General features: G+C 44.3%; 1 protein-coding gene across 1 annotated transcript in view; it reads left to right on the top strand.

The window, feature by feature from the left end:
- Positions 1–7994, top strand: part of Me2 (malic enzyme 2) — a 43712-nt gene extending 35718 nt beyond the window's left edge. Inside the window, exons 14-16 of the mRNA XM_021214407.1 lie at positions 3737–3807; positions 4814–4912; positions 7220–7994. Of these exons, the coding sequence (XP_021070066.1) occupies positions 3737–3807; positions 4814–4912; positions 7220–7402 (353 nt within the window). The 3' untranslated portion in view covers positions 7403–7994. The remainder of the gene's footprint in view (positions 1–3736; positions 3808–4813; positions 4913–7219) is intronic.
- Positions 7995–16043: the final 8049 nt, after the last annotated feature.

The raw sequence follows: 16043 nt of genomic DNA, 5'->3' as shown, positions 1-16043 counted from the left end.
AGGCCAGCCTGGTCTACCAAGTGAGTTCCAGGACAGCCAGAGCTATACAGAGAAACCCTGTCTCGAAAAACCAAAAAAAAAAAAAAAAAAAAAATTCTAAAGAACATGTGAAACCACGTGTGGCCATACAGGCCCATGATCCTACACTTGGAAACTGAGGCAGGAGAATTACCATAAGTTTGAGGCCTGTCTAGGCCACATAGGAAATGTAGGTCAGCCAGGATTGCATAGCAAGACATCCTCACCAGAAAAACACTCATGCACATAAAATAAAAATAAATGAGTCTTTAAGAGAAAGAGAATGATATGACTAGCCAGCCTTCGGAGATCAGAAGCCAGACTGATAAGATGTGAGATCCTGGGTCAAGATTAAAAAGTAGAGAGCGTGCTGAGGAGGCTAGAATTTGTAGTCCTCTTGGCACGAGAAACACACTGATCAGGAAATAAACAACGGAGGGACAAGTTATATTTGCCCTAGAGGAAAGATAGTATTGACATTTGTCCCTCTCCTTACGAGTGGCTACCCATCCTGGGCTGAAACCCTACAGGACTGCATCTGGGAGCAGACTGTTCTGTAGCTGTGGCTGGGTTAGAAAACTCCAGCCTTTGCTCTGCATGCCAGTGCCTGGCAGGACCAAGTAGAAGTTGTCTCTGAAAACGCAGCACCAGTCCTCAAGTTGTTCTTCTGGAGAAACGTACAAACGCCACTCTTGTTTAGAGGGAAAAGGGAGACCTGTGCGAAGACCTGGGTACCCAAGCCCAGCAGACTCCACCAGACAAGAGGACAGGTTCAGGTGTACATGGACAGCCGGTGCTGTAACAAACATGATTATTACTTTACAGCAGTGAAAGCCAAGTTTGAAAACGTCAGCCAAAATCCCTGACTTCTGGAATTGAATAGCAATAACGTCTAATGGATGAGTGAAAATTAGACTAAAGCCAGTAGGGCAGCACAGAAGAAACTGGAAATGAAGCAGAGTCCAAGGGGAGAATATAGGAGAGCAAGCAAGAGACTTGTAATTGCTAGTAAAGTCCTGGAAGATGGTGAGTGTGGAAAGGAAGGAGAGGCAGCATCGGAGGCTGCGTGGCTAAGAGTGCCTTCCAGTGTACCTCAGGAAAACCTCTGTGGGGTAAACCAGCACTCTGAGGCTTCAGAAAGTCCCAAGGAGAAATCATGGCAGCAGCTGGTCCAAGTATAGGAGCAGCATTTGTTTTCTTAGCACTGCTGAGGGCCAAGAGGAAGAGGAGTGATGTGTTCCTGTTGCTTGTAGGAAATACTTGGCAGCCTTGAATTCTGTCCACAAGAGCTAGAGCAAAATGGAGACATTTTAGGAATTCAGAGAACTCTGCCTGCATACTGTGTGAAGTGAAAGGACAGGAAGTATTCCTCAGGCCAGTGGGAAACAGTCCCAGAAGCTCGGGTGTGAGGGAAGGGTGGGCGAACACATCTTGTAAACGTGCAGGAAAGACAAGAGCAAGGGTTTACAGACACCACTCACGCTGGGACACAGATGCACAGCACTGCTCCTTCAATTAAACAGACCCGACGTGTTATGAGGGATTCACACTGGCAGGAAGGTATATTTTAAGCTAATGGAAATTTTTTTTGATGAGGATATGTGCTGTAAACTTGAGGATAATCAGTCACTAGAATACCACAACAACTCATTTCCAGTCAGGGAATATTGGGGAAGAAAGTGCAACAATTGAAAAACAAAAGAAAAAAGGAAGGGAACACTGGGCAAGACAGCTGTCTGTCAAAACACCAGGCTTAAGTGTCTTCACTCTTGGCACAGCCCACTCACAGGGAGAAGGGGAGGAGGAGCTGAAAGAGTGGAGACCCGGGAGTGGGGGTTGGGGGGCTGGAGAGACCGCCCAGCAGGAGAGAACCCTGACTGCTCTCCAGAGTGTTCATCTAACAAACGTCATACAAAAGCTTTAAAAATGTTGATATCATAACAGATAAAGCAGTGTTTAAATAAAAGGGGCATCTTGGAAGAAAACAGGCCTGCAGGAAGGGTTTGAAGGAACTGTCAACAGCCTTACAGAGGTACTGCATTTCAAAGTGAGAGGGTTTCAGGTTAGAAACAGCAAGTTCATGAAGTAAAAGTTAATAGCAGAAAGATTATAAGGAAGAAGTTGAGGAAGCCACTTAACAGTTGAGACAGGAGATAACAAATAAATAATAAAGTCACTTGACTGCTCCACGATTACAAGGTCAGAAAATGGAAATTTCAGGACAAATGGAAAGAAAGAAAAAAAAATGGAAAGACATCAAAGACTTCAGAGGAAGGGCTCACCCCTGAGTGTCAGACACGGCGGGGTTGGAAACATACCCCAAGACACAGGGTTATAAAATCAGTCCAAGAGCTCCGTGCTTCCAGCGATGAAAAGACAGATGCCTAAACAAGAAGTGATGCCAGACAGACCCTGGGCTAAGGCCGGAAGCTAGGTGATGCAGAGCTCTGCAGGAAAGACATTTTCAAACTAAAATCCGAAGCCCAGATGAGCAGAAAGAGGGAAACACATTTTCAGAAATGCAGATTTTTTAAAAAGAGAAAAATTTCTTTCCTATCAGTTGTTTCTCAGAACAACTGCAGGAAAATCTGTCCTGCTAGAAAGAGAGGGTAATAGAACACTGGCAAAGGTGTGTTGGTAATTGGAGTCAGAGAAACAGGTCCCTGAGTGACAGGGTGAGAAGTGAGGCGAGCTGTAAGAGCTGCAGAGAAACCCACAGGATGCGAAAGCACACGAAGATGGGCAGCTGAGGAAGAGTTCCAGGAGGAAATGATGTTAGTTACTAACAAAACAGTTAAGGGGGGAACAGAACATGAACTCTGGAGAAACAGTCCCAGTGGAGTGTGGACTCTGCCTGGGTTAAATAGTGCCTACAAAGTCCTCATGTAGTCGGTGAATGTAGTGGACCCAAGCTATGTCTGTCCATGGTGGGGAGAGAGAAGGCTAGAAGTAGCAAGAGGGCAGGTGCTTGCGTTCAACCAGGAAGTTGGAAGTCTTTAAAGCTCAGGGATCTAAAGAAATTAGAGCAAGTTAGTAAAGACTCAGAAACAGTGAAACAATGAGCTGAAGGACCAGACAGCAGCTGCCGCTGTTGAAATCAGGGCCAAGGTGGCTGGCTGGCTGGCTGGTTGGGTTTGTTTATGGTTTTGGTTTTTCGAGACAGGGTTTCTCTGTATAGCCCTGACTGTCCTGGAACTCACTCTGTAGACCAGGCTGGCTTCAAACTCAGAAATCCACCTGCCTCTGCCTCCTGAGTGCTGGGATTGAAGGCGTGCGCCACCATGCCCGGCCAGTTGTTTTTTTAAAAATTAGTGAGTGTGTATTTCTACTTGGCTGATGGATGTTTCTTTTGGGTTAGTATATTCTCATATTCATTCTCTCTCTCTCTCTCTCTCTCTCTCTCCCTCCCTCCCTCCCTCCCTCCCTCCCTTTCTCTCTTGTTTTTTTGGCACTGTAGACTGAAGAAGGCCCTAACACAAACCCATAAATATTTTCTATGTTGAAAATTGTCAAAACAAAACACTCCACTTATTCCTAAAATGATTTTGTTAGTGGTGAGAAGTAGACATTGACAAAGATCACTTTAATTCAGTATTGCTTTCTCTCAGGCAGTTGTGGTGGGAGCTTATTGCCATTTATTTTTTCTCAGTTGAGGAATTTAGCCCTTCATCATTTGAAAGGTGGCCTTACTAAATGAACTGTGTAACATGTATTCTAGGTGTGGCTTTAGCTGTTATTCTCTGTCAAGCCCGACACATCAGTGACACCGTTTTCTTAGAAGCTGCAAAGGTAATATTCTAAATACTGCTGATTTTATATAAAGCATAGATTGTAGAGGTGAACAGATCTTAAAACAAGAGTAATTAAATCTGCATTATGGATGAAAAGGAAGTTAGCAATCCATGACTTTTTTATTTGTCTACTTCTGCATTATGTTAATTTTTTAAAACCCCAGCTTTTCAAATGTCTGTAGACACTGCGATTCAGTTTGGATTTATAGCATGCTGTTTTGTATCTCATGCTCCCATGCTACCAGTGTGTCATGAGACCTGTCCTATGCCGGCAGTCCAGACAGCATCAATGATTACAACATAGATAAAAATATTAACCCTTCCCTCTTAATGGAGCACTGCACCTTTCCAAAGGGATTCTGAAGAACTCACATGAATACTAGTGATAATGTCTATTTTCTTCTTAGCTGCTGTTATCCCCAGCTTTATATGTGTGAAGCAGGACATACCACTAGATCTTTAGATCTGGTTATTGTGTAATGGGGAATTGTGTTGCTCTGGTGTGTTTTGGTGGGGCCTTGTAGTTTTGTTTTCTGACTGTGAAGTGCTGGTTAGCCTAGAACTCACAATGTAGACAAGGCTGGCCTCAAACTCACAGGTCCCTGTTTTGCCTTTGGGTGCTGAAATGAAAGGTGTGTCCCACCATGCCCAGCCATGATGAGAAGTTTTGGTATTTTTAAAAGTCTTATTTATTTTATGTATATGAGTACACTGTCGCTGTCCTCAGGCACACCAGAAAGAAGACAGCGTCAGATCCCATTACAGGTGGTCGTGTGGGTGCTGGGAATTAGACTCAGGACCTCTGGAAGAGCAGCCAGTGATCGTAACCGCTGAGCCATCTCTCCAGCCTCCATGATGAACAGTTTTAATTTCTACATTGGTTTAGTGTAGTCCTATAAGAAATAAAAGTTCCGTTGTCTATAATTTTCTGTTTCTCCAACGCATTTTCCCTTTTACTTGATTCTTCTGTTTACATAAAAATAGGATGCTGTTTTTCCTTTCAGGCACTGACAGCTCAATTGACAGATGAAGAGTTAGCCCAAGGGAGGCTTTACCCGTCACTTGCTAATATTCAGGAAGTTTCTGCTAAGATAGCTATTAAAGTAAGTAATTTATGCCACTTTACATAAACTCTAATGACATTTTCTTGTCCAAGTAATATAAGCATATTAGACATAAGTTCCTAATATTTAGGAGGAAATTTATGTGGTACACATTCTGATGTTTTGTTTAAGAAGGGTGTGATGTAGTCCAGGATAGTATGTCATGTGTGACACAGTGAAGGAGACCTACGTATTCCGGACTACGATAGGATTATGAGCTCAAGCTTGTTACGCTCCTGGCCCGGGGAAGGGAGGGAATCTGCTGTGGCATCAGAGGTTGGCGTTCCTTTTTAAGAGACAAGGCTCAGGAAAATATGCACGGCTCTGTGCATCACAGGAGCCTACCACCCCCACCTGATAGCCCAGGGGCTGTGTGCCCACAGGAGCCTGCTACCCCCACCTTATAGCCACGGGGCTGTGTGCCCACCAGAGCCTGCCACCCCGGCCTTATAGTCCAGAGGCTCTGTGCCCACAGGAGCCTGCCACCCCGGCCTTATAGTCCAGAGGCTCTGTGCCCACAGGAGCCTGCCACCCCGGCCTTACAGTCCAGAGGCAGGAGAGTTGTGTATCTCTGTGCTCCTCAGTCTGACACCAGTCACCCGCCTGCGTGCATGGCCAGCCAGGGCTCTGGTCTGTCGCTGTCTCAGCCTTTTTGCCTGTTTGTCTGTTGGGGAGAAATTGCCAGTGGGAACACTCTGTTCCTGAGCCTTGTGACTATTACAGATTAAACACAAGCTTACATCGACTGTGGCAGCACCTTATTGTTCTAGCTGCCTGCTTGGTACCTACACACTGTGACAACATGTCCCATTCTCCCTTGAAGAATGTTGTCCCCTTTTGATTAGATCTTTTCTTCCTTTTTTGTATATAAGTGTTTTGTCTATGCTTTATTGTGTAGATAATCGAATGTACCACATGATTATAGTGGCCAGAAGAGGGTATGAAACCTCCTGGAACTAGAATTATAGGCAGTTGTAAGTCACCATGTAGGTGTTGGGAACCGAACCCAGGTTCTTGGCAAGAGCAGCCAGTACTCCTAACCATGGGACCAGCTCAGAATTCCAAGTTTCTTTGTTGTCTGACATTATTATTTCAGGATGGGCCTGAGAATTTATAAACTTTTAGTCCATTCAACTCTTGTTATGATAGAATTGATGAGGTTTTTTTTGCATATTTGTATATTTTAATCAAAAGTAAAAAAAAAAAAAAAAGTCCCCTTCGTATTTAAGAGAAAAGCACTAAAAATATAAGATAGTTTAGAGTTTGAAGCAATAGGGTTTATCACACTGGGCAACATATATCTCAAACTGGAAAGTGCATCAGAATTGTCTGGAACGCTCACTGACAGAGTTCGGGCCATACAGCAAGGCTTTGGTCATAAGAGGGTTTGTAGATTTGATACTGAGTCCAGAATTCCTGCATGACAACGCTGATGCCTGGGAACTGAGGGCCTTGATTAGCATTGGCAAACACACATTGGAATGCCTGGAAGCTAAGCACTGTCCTGGGTACCAGTCTGGATAGATTGTAAGAAGGAGGAATTGTCAAGAGCAGGAAGTTTCCAGCAAGAAGACTGGTACACACAAAGATTCGCTCTGGAGGCAGTAGAAGCCATTGCAGGACTGAATCAGCCCGAGTATTTCAGAACAGTGTGGCTGACTGCCGCTGACAGCTGCAAGTCTCTGCTCCTTTGTGGTTCTGTTCATTTGGTGCATGCTTTGTTCTGTTTGTTTTTTGAGACAGGGTTTCTCTGTGTATCCCTGGCAGTCCTAGAACTCGATCTGTAGACGAGGCCCGGCCTCGAACTCATGGAGATCCATCTGCCTCTGCCTCCAGGATGCTGGGGTTAAAGGCATGTGCCGCCGCCACCTGTCTGGCGAATACATAGTTAAGATTGCATTTTGTTCTATAGGGTGGTTTTGATTAGTGTTAGAGTCTACTAAACAGCGCAGCCCCTCTCAGCAGGGCTATGGGGCTAGAGGTTGCTACATCACCTGCATGTAGATTGACATCCTAGAACTTAGATGTGCTTGTTGAATGTAAAAAAATACTAAGCATTCTTTTCTACATCAGGAAAGGTGACCAGAACACATCAAAGCTTTCACGAGATGACAGATTTTTATTATCTCTTTCAAACTTGACACATAAATAATTTTTAAATAATTTGAAATGAGTCAAAGTCATATTTTACATTTTGGAAAAATGTAAAATACGACTTTGTCTACACGTGTGTCTGTGTGTGGTGATGCTATTTGATTTCTCTGAGCGACCGTCAGAGCCTAAACAGTGATGCTGTTCATTTTCCAGCTTACAGAGTACCTGTACGCTAATAAAATGGCTTTCCGGTACCCAGAACCCGAGGACAAGGCCAGATACGTGAGAGAAAGAATATGGCGGAGCGACTATGTTTCCCTGCTGCCGGACGTGTATGACTGGCCAGAGTCTTCACTTACGCCTCCTCAGATCACAGAAGAGAAGCTTCCCCACTAAGACACTCCGGGCTTCAGGGAACTACTATTTTTAGACAAAAAGATAATGTTCTCTGAGTTACAGTGTCATCTGTGCTTTATTCTTCCATCCCCACTTTGCGTGGCTTTTTTCTTTTCCCTGTGAATCTCACTTTCATTGGGGTCAGACATGTTGGCTATACTATAGTGCCCACAGCCCAGTACTGGGAATGCGTCCGTCCTGATGGGTCGCCTCCTGTGCTCTGCTTTAAGCTTGCGACGGTACTGTCGCTGTTACATGAATGTATCTCCCACTTCTCCCCTCAGTCCTCCAGCGCTGTGCCATGAGCACAAAACAGAAGAAGCGAGTGCTCGCCGACTTCCAAAGACAAAATGTCAGCACCGAAACCTGTTCTTTTCTATATGTTCTTTTCACTTTCTGCTCTGAATTCCCTTTGTAGTAGACAGGTTTGGGGAAATACAAAAAAAAAAAAAGTTCCTAGAACTAAATCAGTGCTAACTATAACATTATAGAAGAGTGGAAGGAGCCACTACTGCCTTTAGACAACTGAACAGTCATTTGCAACAGTGTACAAAAACTACTTTTATTAATAAAAGAAATTCCTTACATTTAATTGCTTCAGTTACATTATCTTATTGACCAAACAGAAACTTAGGTTTGCTGATTATGAGAACAGTTTCATCGTCTTTCTCTGCTGAGACTGGATAATAGGTTCCAAGCTCAGTGCGGATAAATAAAGGAGAACTAGACCAGGAAATGCCTTCTTTTGTATTTTCAAGACAGGATCTCACTATGTGGCCCTGGCTGTCCTGAAACTCACTCTGTAGACCAGAGTGGTCCAAAACTCACAGAGATCCACCTGCCTCCACCTCCGGAGTGCTGGGATTGAGGGCATACACTGCTACCCCTGGACTGTGCACCTGGCAGGAAATGCCATTTTTAAAAACAAAAAAGATTTATTTATTTGAGTACACTGTAGCTGTCTTCAGACACCAGAAGAGGGCATCGGATCCCATTACAGATGGTTGCGAGCCACCATGTGGTTGCTGGGAATTGAACTCTGGGCCTCTAGAAGAGCAGTTAGTGTGCTTAACCACTGAGCCATCTCCCCTCCCCAGCCCAGCCTAGGAAGTACCATTTTTAATCTCAGGGTAAGAGCTGGATAAAGACATCAGTGTTCATGAGTCATGTTCTGAAAGAACTCTGACGTTTGTTGGAGAAATGGCAGTGTCTGGCATTCACCTGTCTAGATGCATTGAGGGACAAAGTTTGTTTTTATTTTGAGACTGTAGCAAGCTGACCTGGAACTCACTATGTGTCCCTGGCTTGTTTCCATGTGTTGAGATCATAGCCATGAACCACAGTGATCAGGGACAAAACTTAAAAATGCTCACCCCAGAGTGGTGTCAGTACAAAGTGGTTCGTAGGCACATACCACAGTATGTGTTTATATAGGTAAAGGGGACTTCTTTCCATCTTCCTGCTTAAGATTGATTTGAAGTTCTGAAGGTGTATTCAGTCTGCTTAGTGCGCATAGACCTTAGGTTCAGTCCACAGGACCACCCCAGAAAGAGGCAGTCTTGGAATGGCATTGTAGTTTTAAGTATGTAGTTTTAAGTATGATGGTTAATTTAGCATAAATAACTAAATAAATAGTCTATTCAGTAAAATAATGAAGTAAATCACAGTTTGAAAGATGAATGTACAGGTATGAGTCTAGCACCGAGGCAGGAAAATCTCAACTTCAAAGCCAGAATGTCTACAAAAGAACTCACAATGTGATTGCAAGATGGTTCAGTGGTTAAGGCTCTGAGCCTTGACCTTTAAGTTTAATCCCAGGACCCATATGGTGGACAGAAAGAACCAATTTCCAGAAGTTATTTTTTGACCGCCCTCCCCGTTCCCACTTGCTGTGTGCGTGTGCGCACACGTGTGTGTGCATGGACACACACACACAATAAATGAACAAAGATTATGAGGAACGTTTATTTTTTTCATGTTTTTGTTTAATTCTGTCTATGAAATCTAAATATTGAATGTTACAAGTATAAAAATGTGTTGCTGGATTTTTGGGTTTTTTTTGCTCAGTTTGTTAACGGTCAGGACAGAGGCTGAGTTAAAGCACTTTTACTAAGATGTTACTTATTGAATGGTACAAGTCACAGCAGCCATTTTAAAGATGGCAAGATGAGCTATATCCTGCTTATAAATATTATTTAATGTAAATTTAAATGTTTATTATCTAAGAATGTGGGCAATGGGAGACCCTGATGGTGTCAAATTGGGTGTGGGGGAGGGGATTACTTGGGCTTATCATGGGGAATTTCACCAACCAAGAAGGTCATTATTTGGAAGAGTGCTGGGCAGAGGAAGGGCTGTAGACGGGTTTCCAGCAGTCAGGAGGAAAAGGGCCCCTGTTCTCCAGCGGGAAACTTGATGAGGGTGTAGTTGATGCACGGATGGTCAGCTCTGAGAGTTTCATTAAACCATTTTCCAAGGGTGGCTCCCCCACCAGAAAGTTATCTCAGAATCACTGTGAACCCCTTAAGTAGAGATTTCCTGTCTTCAGAGCCCTAAGTGACCTCCGGTGGGGAGAAGGATTCTGACGGCATCTTGTTCTCACACACGAAGGCCTTGGTGTGGGTGGGCCAGCAGGTAGCCGTGCTGCTGCCAGTACAGTTGCAGGGTGGGGTTGACTATCTGCTTTTTCTTCGTTTCTTTCTTCCTTCCTTTTCTTTTTTCTTTTCTTTTCTTTTCTTTTCTTTTCTTTTCTTTTCTTTTTTTTCTTTTTTGATTTTTCGAGACAGGGTTTCTCTGTATAGCCCTGGCTGTCGCTTCTTTTTTATTAAATCATTTTTTTTCAACTTGTTATTTCTCATTGTCTCTGTCTCTTTCTCAACAACAAAAATAACAGAAAAGATGGAATGTCACCAGGACAGTCCCCATGCTTAGGAGTAGCCGGCCAAATGCAAACGCACCCCATGGGTTTTGTCTGGGAGTGTGCTTTTGATTCAGGTTTTTGGTTTGGGAGGTTTTGGTGGTGGTAGTTGTTTTGTTTTTTGTTTTTTGTCTGGTTGGTTGGTTGGTGAGGTCTCACGTGTCTAATGAGCTCCTTGGTGGTACCCATGCTGTTGATGCAGATACAAAACTGAACATGTTGTATGCACTTTTGAACTGAGTGCTGAGAAACTGTGTGCTTGGGTTTATATGAACAGGGTCAACTGAAGTCATCTGGAATGGCTTTCATCTAGTTGTCTTTAATTGATATTGGATATGAAGTTAACAAGGAAACTAGGCATAATTTTTCTGAAAACATAATCTAGAATACTTTATTAAGCTCATAAAATCTAGTGACCAGGTTTTTTTGTTGTGGTTTTGGTTTTGGTTTTTTTTCTAAGAGTAGCTATCCAATGTCTATATATGGGGCAGTTTTCTTTATCTCCGAGGAAGGCCTTACTGATTTTTCTCTAACTCACCAGCTTCTGAAGAGATTTTACCCATTTACCACTGGATTCAGACTGCCATTCCCAGGAGCGCGGAGCGAAGCAGCAGTCATGGCTCCCACGGGGAGTGGAGACAGTGCAGGGAGCCTAGCCATGGAGGAAGTACAGATGTGTCACCAACGGGTCAGTGTTCTCCAGTTCTCCTAACCAAAATCAGCCCTAAGGAGCGTTCACCACAGTCGAGAACATTAGTATAGACCTCAGAGCTCCTTACTGGCGTTCCATGTCCAGAGAAACCCTCAGTGGGCTAGCAGCAGCGTCCAGGTTCCATTCAAGACGTGCTTCGGCGCAGACCTGTCGCTGACTGCGCACAGGAGACAGGTCTCATCAGCCGCTGTGATTTGCACTTGTGCACAGTGTTAAAATGAACCCACTAGCCAGCTATGCTGCGTGCCTCTAGTCCCAGCACTTGGCGGGTAGAAGCAGGATCGGGAGTTAAAGGCTAGCTTCAACTACATATGGAGAGCAGGGCTAGCCTGGGCTACAGGAGACCCACCCTCAACAAAGAAAGCCCTCAAAGGATAAGCTGAAGTTATACGCTAAATAAGTACGTATTCAAAATAGTCTAGCCTTAGAAAGCCACTTCATCTGAAGTCAGTGTCTTAATACATGCTTGAAGAAAGAGAATGCTGTTTTATATTTATTTCAAATTTCAAGACATTCAGATAATCCAAAGGGCACATGCCTTGTCGAATTCTCTAATCTTTATTAGGATTTACTTGGAGTAGTACTGGGATTTTAAAGCAACTACTTAAAATCGTGTCCCTGAAAAAGAAAAGGATGACGTTCGCAGTTGGTTGTGTTCCCTGTGTGGTTAATTTTACCTATTCGTCTGGAGGAAGGCCCAGGCGTGCATTAAGTAAGTGTGTCTTCGGCTGAGTGTCATTTCCCCAACGACTGAACTCTCTTCATCTTTTTCTTCCAATTAAAAATGTATGTGCCGTTTGCTCCTTGAGACATTCCATATCCTTAAGTCTTAGACTCAGAGGTGTCTATCCGTCTGTATCCCCATTTCTCAGGAGTTTTCCTTGCTTGTGTGCTCGAACTGGACTTTGATTTTGGTGTTTGTGTGTTTGAGGCAGGGCCACATAACCTAGTCCAGCCTTACACTTGTGACATGGTCCCACCTGTGCCGAAAGAGTCTGCATACATCCTAGAAACTTTATTTTCCTTTCCCAAGTATTTCTAGAAAAATCACCGATTCTCATGTGGTCATTGAGTGTCACCAGCGAATCTGATGGTTACAGTTGGCAAGTCATGACAGACCGACTTGTGTGGCTGTGCCTGCTCTGTGTCGGGCGGGCGTTCAAAGCATCTCCCATGTACGCTGGAGCCCTGCATCTCTGACCCTGTTTTACAAGCAAGGACAGCACCATAGGGGAGTTGAAGAGCTCTTGGTGAGCTCAGAGCTGAGCTGAGCTCAGCCCCACCAGCTTCTGCAGGCAGTTCTAGCCAAGTGGACAGTCTTCACCTGTTTGTACAGGATTAGTTCTCAGTCCTTTGGAATGCGTTTTCCCAGTTGGTGTGATTTTTCCCCCCTTTGTTCCTACTTAACAATTCAAACACACTACAAACCTCTTATTTGTTAATTATTAGATGTATATATTAAGTTGTTTTAAATGTGATAGATTACGCCAAAGATTCTCAGTAGCTAGTTCACTCTTGATTTAGTAATATTCATAGAGCCACCGACTGCCGTCACTGCTCTGCAAATCAGTGTCCGCAGCAGTCATCCACTTTTGTGACTCTAGTCCTGTCCCCGTGCCCCCCAGAAGGTATTCTCTGAGCGAAGTCTGTTATGTGTACACAAAACTTCCATAAAGGAGGACTATGTGCCGAATGAGGAGAGCTATCTTAGCTGAACATTTGACAAAATCCCTGCCTAGTGTTTTGATTGTACTTTGCCTGATAAGCTTTAAAATCACCAGAAAGTAAAATTATTTTTACAGTTCATGGCGTCGTCGTGGTGTTCCTGTCAGTGATATGGCCAGCATCAATTGCTGACTCGAAACTACACATCGTGTGTCATCACTTGGCATTTCTCACCATGTGGGGGACAGAATTGGGGGGGATGACAAGTTTTGCAGAGGTGATCCCCCTAGGGGGAAGATAAAGGGGGATGCATGCTCTGGGTAGAGTAGTTCATGCTGTGTTGACTTCTTGCAGAGAGTCCCAAGACTGCTATAAAGACTTGATAATTACATGAACTATTTTTTCCCTTTTTGTGATGTATTCCTTGTAATGAGATGTGTTCTTATATTTTCTTAGTAAAAATTTTCTTATGTGTAAAAATGGTTGCTGACTTTGTTTCTAAAGGGTGTGTAGGATAGTTTTAAAGCCATGGCTATTGCTGTGAGCCCTTCCTTACCCCGGCTTTCTTCCAGAATCCCTTGGCCCCTTGGGAACTTGTTAGCTTAAGCTCATACACAGAACGCTCCTTGTATTTGCCCTTTATTTTCTTGCAGTCTGTTTCCCACTCTTTGTATCTCTTTAGCTCAATCAAAACAGTAAAGGAGAACCAACCACCCATGCCAACACTTAGAAAACCCCGCTGACTGGATGACAGGGAGGTGCATGCTATAAGAGGTAACAGCCACTGGGAATGCTCACCTCATCCGGGCACTGTTCCCGTTATCTGGCAAGTTTACTCGGTTAAACGCACAACACTTAGGAGACATCCATTCTAATGATTGCCCAATTGCAAAATCAGAGGCATAGTGGTGTCAAGTCTCTGAGATGCGATGGTAAGATTCAAACCTCTCCCGTCACAGTATGACAGAACCTCTTTAGGTTGGACTCTCTGAACTGAATCTGGCCAGTGCAACAAAACATGACTACAGAACCAGTCGCTGTCAGTCAAAATCACCAACTCCAAGAAACTCTTCCTGGGGGCTGTAACGATGGCTCAGAGGCTACGAAGACTTACTACTCTTCCAGAGGTCCCGAGTTCAATTCCCAACAACCACATAGTAGCTCATGACACCCTCATACACACATGCATGAAGATAAAACACCAATGCACATAAAATAAAAATAAAAAAAGGAAGAAACCCTTCCTGTTGCCGAGCATGTCCCTGTCCAGTAATGTCCAATGTCCCTTCTCTCCCATCTCTGACATTCTCTTGGCACCTTCGTGTTCTTAGGATGCTTCCATCTCACATAAAAAGAGAATGATCCATCGGAAGAGGGCGCCCTAGGGCTCTCAGCAGTATTATTCTCATTGTTTACAACTTATCTAGGGATTTGTGTTCTGTTGCACATAAATCATTCCATAGAACATCAACCTCAGATAAGGCCATGCTGATCAGGATGAAACCAGATGAAAACAGGAACACTCTGTAACCTCGTCTGTACAGAGATAAAACACTGCCGGCATTGATTGCTGAGACCATAAGACACGATCGACTTCTGTTATATACACACACTCGAGGACACAACACAACACAGACACACACAGAGACACACATTCTCTCTCTCTCTCTCTCTCTCTCTCTCTCTCTCTCTCTCTCTCTCTCTCTTTCTCTCTCTCTCTCTCTCTCTTTCCTGGTCAGAATGCAGAATGGTCAGTACTGATTCTCTGCCTATCATTTATTGAGATTAGTGGTCCTTGAAATGTCTCTACTTTCTGACACACCCAATCCTGAGTGAACCTCAACTTCCATGGTTCTGCAAAACCACCTAACCAGTCCCACATCTTGCAAGAGAGAGAGAGAAGATATTCATTTTTGTCTGCCTCCCAAGTGCTGGGATTAAAGGCGTGTGTCATCACATCCAGCTTTTTTTCCCCCCTTAGGGTTTTTTGGTTGGTTTGGTTTGCTTTGTTTTTTTTTTTTTGAGACAGGGTTTCTCTGTATAGCCCTGGTTGTCCTGGAACTCACTCTGTAGACCAGGCTGGCCTTGAACTCAGAAATCTGCCTCCCAAGTGCTGGGATTAAAGGTGTGTGGCACCACTGCCTGGCAGGGTTTGTTTGTTTTTTAAAGAGTTAATTTATTATGCTAAGTGCACTGTAGCTGTCTTTAGACACAACCCAAGAGGGAGTCAGAGCTCATTATGGATGTTTGTGAGTCACCATGTGGTTGCTGGGATTTGAACTCAGGACCTTCAGAAGAGCAGTCAGTGCTCTTAACCGTTGAGCCATCTCTCCATCCCATTCTTCTTCTTCTTCTTCTTCTTCTTCTTCTTCTTCTTCTTCTTCTTCTTCTTCTTCTTCTTCTTCTTCTTCTTCTTTTTTTTAATTCATGTATGGAATCTGGGGATCAAATTCTCATGCATGCTAGACAAGCATTCTGAGCTCAGATCAAAAAGATCTAACTTATTAGGACACCCGATATATACACCCCTTCACAGAGGTAAGCAATGATCCACCTTGGTGAGCTATATAGGGATTCCTGGAGGCCTCTGGTAGAGAACGCTGACAGCATCCATTTGGACTACACTCCCGGGAAAAGCACACACCCAGACCAAATGTTCTTTGGGAAAAGCACACACCCGGACCAAATGTTCTTTGGGAAAAGCACACACCCGGACCAAAAGTTCTTTGGGAAAAGCACACACCCGGACCAAATGTTCTTTGGGCTCTGGATCCGTTTCTTCTCCGTCTAAGAACCTGGCGCCATTGACTCTGCTGCCTTTGTGGCCATCGGTCCTCCCCGGGCAGTTCGCTAGCACCAGGATGCAAGCATGCTTCTGTACCCCTCATCCTGAAAGCAGTTCTGGGAGGGCTCTTGGCTCCTCTTCCTCTCCAGCTGTTGCCCCAGAGCAACACAGCACAGGAATCTTGCGCTAACTTCTCCCTGGCTTCAGCTCTTCCTGTCCAATCTGGCAGTGCTGCTGATTGGATCCGGGGCCTCATGCGTGCTAAGGAAATGCTTCACCACAGAGCTACAGCTCCAGTCCTCTCCCGCCTTGTCCTGTCCTGTCCAAGCCTTCAGACCCACCTGGCACCCAGAGACCTTCACAGCGCTGATCAAAGGCCAAGTTCAAACTTTTGTTTGTTTTTCCTTTTTTTTTTTTTCCAAAACAGGGTTTCTCTGTGTAGCCCTGGCTGTCCTAGAACTTACTCTATGGACCAGGCTGGTCTCCAACTCAGAAATCCACCTGCCTCTGCCTCCCGAGTGCTGGGATTAAAGGTGTGCGCCACCAATGCCTGGCTAAATTC

Source organism: Mus pahari, chromosome 15 (genome assembly GCF_900095145.1).
Source record: "Mus pahari chromosome 15, PAHARI_EIJ_v1.1, whole genome shotgun sequence".
Lineage (NCBI taxonomy): Eukaryota > Metazoa > Chordata > Mammalia > Rodentia > Muridae > Mus > Mus pahari.
Note: the sequence above shows the minus strand (reverse complement) of the source record. Positions and strands in the feature narration are given on the sequence as shown.